This window comes from Buceros rhinoceros, unplaced genomic scaffold (assembly GCF_000710305.1).
Source record: "Buceros rhinoceros silvestris isolate BGI_N320 unplaced genomic scaffold, ASM71030v1 scaffold2966, whole genome shotgun sequence".
NCBI classification, from domain to species: Eukaryota; Metazoa; Chordata; class Aves; order Bucerotiformes; family Bucerotidae; genus Buceros; species Buceros rhinoceros.
In genome coordinates, this window is record NW_010419127.1 from 72,146 (window position 1) to 78,635 (window position 6,490).

The following is a 6,490-nucleotide window of genomic DNA, read 5'->3' on the forward strand; positions in this document are numbered from 1 at the left end:
CAGCAGTGCCTGGGATCCTACTTGCTGGCAGTTATCACAAATGCTGGCTTTGAGAACACTAGTCCAGGACTTGAGGGATGATCAAGTCGTTGTGAGGTGACTTAAACCAGTTTTATTTCCCAGCTGGAGCAGACTGAAATCATACGTGTTGTCATTTATAGTGATTCATGCGGCAGTTGGCAATTCATCGGTCTGGGTAATTTGATTGCTTTGGAAACAGTAACCAAATGCTCTTTTTAAACTTCGGATGGGGCTGTTTTCTGTCTGATTGAACTAGAGTTGTTTCTCAGACAGGTAACAATAGGTTTGCTGGTGGATGTTCCTGTCTGAAAGCTGCTGAATGAATGTAACTGGCGTATCATGTCAGTGTATGTATTGGGAGTTGTATCTAAACTTCGGATGGGGCTGTTTTCTGATTGAACTAGAGTTGTTTCTCAGACAGGTAACAATAGGTTTGCTGGTGGATGTTCCTGTCTGAAAGCTGCTGAATGAATGTAACTGGCGTATCATGTCAGTGTATGTATTGGGAGTTGTATCAGCTGGCCCCCAAGTCCTGCCTTCTCTTCCTGTCTGTCAGCCTGTACAAGAAGGGTGAGGTCAATCCCCGTGCTGAGGAGAAGCATAAGGTATTTACCTGCACACAAGGTGCAGGCATATTTTATGTATATACACACACGCATGTGCACACAACGCAGATTATAAATCTCCCCTCAGAGCACCATTTATAATTTGGCGATATGCTGGCTCAGTGCCAGCCCTCAGCACCATATTGATTGTTCTGCAAGTGAGAAACTGTCTGCACCAAGGCTGAAAGAAGGAAGGGGAACTTGTCAAAACTCCTGTTTTGAAAACAGATGTTCCTCTTTCCTTCTTTTGTTTTTTCCAGCACCATCTGGAGATGTCTGCAGGCTCCCTCCTCCCTCCACAGTCCACATCACCACCATTAAACTCTTGCTCTTCCATCTTTGCTTCCAGTTCTGCTAATTGACTGAACTAACCCCAAGTGCTGTGTAGGGAGGAGCTCTGGGTCTTCAGCTATCAGTGGCTCTGCTCCCATGACCTGCTCCTAGTACTTAGTCCCTACATAAATCCTGTACGTAGTGGGCTGTGTAATGCCCCTGCAGAGGAGAGTGGACGTGATGCAGCCATGAAGTCATGCCCTTGCTACTATGAACACACCTTTGGATGGCTTTAAGTTGTCTCTGGGCTAGCTCCAGCATTCCAAAATACCTCCCATGCTAACAGTGACTCTCCACTACTGATTGTGAATGTGCTGGATCCCCATCCCTCCCTCAGCTTAATGGGAAGAGCTATCTGACCATTTGATTACACTCTACAGAGACTGGGGGTAAAACTAACACGGAGAAACAAGCCCTGCCATCTCTAGACAAGAGGGACCATTAATGCTTCACTTACCCACAACATAAATGTGATCGCGGAAACTTGCAGCGTTGATGCATTTGGCTTCTACCGGCATGGAAGCCTTCAGGCTCCACGTGTTGGTGGCGGGGTCGTAGCACTGAGTCTTGTCTGTTGCCAGCTTCCCGTTGGGCCCTCCCCCGATCACATAGAGTTTCTTCTTGTAGCTCGCTGCTGCAAAGGAGCTTACATTGACCATGAGGGGAGCAGCCTGTGCGACCATAAAAAGTCATTAGCAAGCATCCAAAGCAGTCAGATGGATGCCTGTGGGGTGGGAGCCTGCTGAGTTTTCAGCCAGACATCCCTTCTAAGATGATCAGTGGGGTTCAGAAGGTGACATTTCTAGGCATAAGGGAGAAGCATGTTTCAGCTTTTTCTTAAGACCCTAAAACCCTTAATAAATACAAGCCCTGTTCAAATGCTGTTATTAAAATTACGTCTTCAACCATTCAAAAGCTGGAAAATGTCAGAAATGTCCCAAATCTCCTTTACAGACTTACGTACATTGAAGAAACACAAGAAGTTTGTTCGTACTGATCTTTCTACTTGCAGTTGTGACTGTTGGATTCCACAGCATTGCTTTATGTCATCTAAAAACTGGGGTTTGTGTCTGCCTCATCTCATTAGTTTCATGGATTAATTGGCTGCCTAATACTCCTCTCTTTGCTTAAAGTACAGTTAGTAGAACTGGGGGGGGGTTCCGCCCTGTTTACTTACCTTGAAACCTGTACTTTCAAATTAAATGTATAACCCACGCGCTCTACAATGCTGATATACACGTTATATATATCTGTTATGTATCGGAGCAGTGGTTTTCTGCCTGTGCTCTGGCTCGTGTACTATGTTCTTACTCACCGGTTTATGGTCTACCAGCTTTAAAATTCAGATAAGAAAAGGAAAGTTAAGCTTTAGGTATCTGTCTCAGAGGCAGTGATTGGCAGGCAGTCCTGTGAATTTTACTTGCTGAAGGATATGCGCTTCTACAGAAAAATATCTAGAGTTCTTACTTAAAAGAATTGTACTATTTCCCATCTCGTTCGTTTTTATGATTCAAAGCCCTAACATTTTCTCATTAAAATGTTGCCCGTGAGTAAAATGTTACATGGTGCAGCATCTTACCTCTGACCAGCAGTTATGAAAGGGATCGTATGCTTCCACGCTGTTGATTCTCTGCATGCCATCGAACCCACCAATGGCATACACTTTGCCACCCAACACAGCCATTTTATGCCTCCATCGCCCGATATTTAGATACTCAATTTGTATCCACTTGTTGATGGAGGCGTTGTATTTCCACACATCGTGCTTTGTTTCTTTGCCACCTGCAGTGTACACAACATGTCAATATGATAGCAGAGCTTGCATTTACTCAGAATCTCCAACATGTTTACATTTAAGAAAGTTCTTTCACAACAGAAGATAAAGCCTTGGTTCTTATTGTAGCTTCTTAATTCCCTGCACCAACGGCCTGGCCCTGCTATACCAGAGGAAAATTTCTGCATTTAGTTTGGTTGATAGTGAAGGAAACCCTGAACTGCTGCAACCAAATATTCCTCGTCCCTCACTTGACCAGACCAAAGCACTTTCACTTTAATACCGGGTAAATGACCAACCACACATGGCGTGGCGATACGCAGGAGATTTCTGTGCACCACCAAGGCTTTGCAGAGTGATGCACAGTGTCAAATAAACAGACGTGATTTAAAGAAGGTATTGGAGGATGCTGCAGCTGGTGGTGCCAAATCCCTGGAAGATGGGCCTGCACTGGGGAACTGCTGGTTTGGGCCGGCTAGGTCCAGTCAGCCAGCCTAGTGTTTTACGACATACAACAAAAGATCTGACCCTGAACTCCCATCAACGGTAGTCCTGCGCAACATGTTACAAGTTCTACTACTCAACCTTAGGACCATACAGCCGGGATCTCATTTCTTTACCTCTCCTTTTGGTCTCTTCCTCTACTGACATGGATTTGCTTCATGTTTATAAATTAAAGATCAGAACTGGACACTGCAAACTCATTCTAGAGCTGACTTGCAAGTGAATCTTTACTCATGCTAGAGCAGAGAGCGGTGCTTTAAACCAGCACTTTTGTTTGCATCTGATTTTTGGTGTGACTGCAATACAAATGGATCTAGTTAAGCCCGAATCCCCATTTGCAGCCTGAGAAGCTTATTCCCTCATCTGCAACCTGATTAAACATTTGCTTCACTGGTGAATATACTGAAAAGCGAATTCATATTCCATTGAGAAAGTGTCTGCCTTCATTGGCATTCTGTACTGCAGCCAGATCACTGCCAACTGATGGAGCTCATCTCGGGGCCAAATAGCAGATTGAATAGGAGATAATTAGCATGCTAGAAAGAGTCGTTTGTAATGCTTTTGTCTCAGTATTTTTCACATGTATGTGTTGAATTTTATTTGCACTCAAATAGCTGAAGTGGCTGAAGGGCCTGAATGCAGCATTCAGGGTTACAATGAGGCTGAGAGACTGCAGGTGCTCCCCTTACCCTCCCTTGAAATTCCCCTTTCACATGAGCTTGCTCTTTCCTGCACAGGCTGAAACTCCTACCAGAGCCTGAGCTGGATTGGGCCAGCGAATTTGCCTTACATCAGGGGGCAGGGAGAGATTGCTGAGAGAACTGGAAGCTTATTTTGTTTCTGTTCTTTCTCTAGACCACAGTTCTTTCTAATTTGCGGGGGAAAAAAATAATGAAATCGGTAAAAGTAACAGAATGGTGAGTGATAATTCATGTCATTTTTAGTTACACTACAAATGTAGTGTTTCAGTCCATCCGGTCAAAGCATTTAAACTGGTCAGGGAAATGGTCATCTAAAAATAGTCATAATCTTGTGCAAAAGACTCTCCTATTGTTCAGATGCTAATAGAGCAGGGAAGAGCCCGAACTGTACCGGGGTACGAAGGGAAATGAGCACATGGGAGGGGAGTTCAAGTTAGGAAAGATGCAAGTCAAGTTGGAAAAGAACCAAGTCACAGGAGCTAAAACAAAAAACATGAGAGTAAGACACACAGGAGGAGGCAGATGTTTAATCAGGATTGAGACACTCATAATTTGGTTTAGCTGGAAAGAAACTACTAATGACTTTGGCCACTCAGCCTTTTATTTGAGGGGAAAGTTGAGAAGGAGATAAGAGAAAGGCAGTGGAGAGGGGGAGTCAAAGGTAGGAAATTCAGCAGAGAAGGAAGAAGGAGGAATTACGACAAGAGCTGCAAGAGGAAAGTCAGCTTAGACTCACCATAGCGGGGAGTGTTATCCTGGCCTGGAGGGAGCCTGGATAGAGCGTAAAAGAAAAGCAGAGGAGAGACACTGGAAAAGATGTCAGAAATAAAAGGAAGCAAAAAGCCTGTGACCTTGAAAAAGAGGAAAGGGTAAGAGATTAAAGGCAAATGGAAAAGAGACCTCTCAACTCAAGGGTGTGAAAGTGTGAGGGATATTCCCTACTTGGGATGTTTGACTTGGGTTCCTCTCTACAGCTAACAGACTCTTTTAGCAGAGTAAAAAGAAACTCCCTGTGGTGGGCTGAAAGGAAAGACCTCCTTTATTTGAAACTAGGGAAGGAATAATCTAACTCCTATCCCAGGATAAAAACTTAATAAACTTTAAATTGAAATGAGGTGATATGGAGGTGATATGGGTATGAGGGGAATGTTTGGATTCCCAAAGGAAAGAATGCCATGGGAGATATTTGAGCAAAGGCAAAGGGCCACTATTCTTAGTTAAGTAAAGCATTCACACTTGAGCCCTCCCTCCTGCTTTCTACTCTTCTGTTAAGTGAGCATAGAATTTGGCGGATGATTTTGCAGGAAAAAGTATCCTACCCATGAAGGCATTGCTCTGTATCGTGGTCTGTAACGTGACAGTGTCAGTGACTTGAAAGCTTGCTGTCACTCGTCCTCTGGAAAGCAGAACGAGATCATCAAACTTGTTTTTGACGGGCCATCAAACCCAGCTGTCAAACTGACTAGCAAGCTGGAGTTTAATCTTTTTGACTGTCAAAGTGAAAACTCCATAGCTCCAGGGTCAAAGCCCTGTACGGAACTCAGCTGTATTTGTGTGGGAAGTGAAATATGCCTCCTGAAGCTCTCAGGACGAGGGCCTGCAGATGGGATGTGTGTCTGGACCACTAGGTTTCATCTGGTTAGCAAGTGGGTGCTTCCAGAGTCCTGTCTGATGGCAGCTGAAGTGCTCCTGACAGTTCCCTGCAAGTTCTGACTGATTCCTGCAGAATGAGTCAAACTCTGGCAGGATTTTGCTTATGCACATGGAGCTGCAAATTGACTTGTTGCAAGAAGACGCTGGAGCAATTATTCTTCATGTTGGGTTCAGTAAACTGTTCTCAGGGGCCCTTTGGTGACCACGGTCACCAAGTGTTTAGGGTGCCTCACATAAGCAGCCATGCACTTAGATTCATGTTTAAAGAGGAATCCTGGGCTAAAACCAGGACTGGGCAGTGTCCTCACACATCCAGTGCTCCTCTGGAGCCTCTTCCAAGCCAAAGCATCAGGAAGACTTGCAGTGCTTAATCCTCCCAAAGCTGCCTCAAGTGTGCTCTTGATAAAAGCTGGAAATAACTACAAGACCCCTCTGCTCCCCTCTTTCACTCCCAATGTCTTACCCGATATGTAGACTTCATTTTTTAGCGTAATGCATGCAAACTCCACCCATTTTTTGTTCTCGTTATCCGTCTCCTGCTCTGTGATTGGTAATTTTGCTACTTCCAGGCGGCTTCGCCTCAACGGATCCAGGCAAGTCACTTCTGCTACAAACTTCTCATCTTTTGTACAGCCCCCTATGATCATAAACACCTCAGACTGGAACTCGTGCATCCTGGGCTTGGTCCTTTCTGTAATGATCTAAATGCAAGCAAGACAGAGTGAGTACACAGGCCACTTACACCTACAATTACACAAAGGTCTGGTGACCTCCTGATTACCCATTCTGCAGATCTCAACTGGCTTACATCAGCTGAACCCATTACGAAATGCTCTCTAGGTGAAAGCTTGGAAAGCATCCTAGAAGCATTCAGCAGAGGCTGCCATATCCTTCTTTCA

General features: G+C 44.7%; 1 protein-coding gene across 1 annotated transcript in view; it reads right to left on the bottom strand.

Annotated features, from left to right (window-relative positions):
* Positions 1-6,490, bottom strand: part of KLHL6 (kelch-like family member 6) — a 22,762-nt gene that overhangs the window by 1,920 nt on the left and 14,352 nt on the right. The window contains exons 4-6 of the mRNA XM_010138767.1: positions 6,055-6,292; positions 2,539-2,741; positions 1,417-1,630 (exon numbers count right to left, since the gene is read on the bottom strand). Of these exons, the coding sequence (XP_010137069.1) occupies positions 1,417-1,630; positions 2,539-2,741; positions 6,055-6,292 (655 nt within the window). The remainder of the gene's footprint in view (positions 1-1,416; positions 1,631-2,538; positions 2,742-6,054; positions 6,293-6,490) is intronic.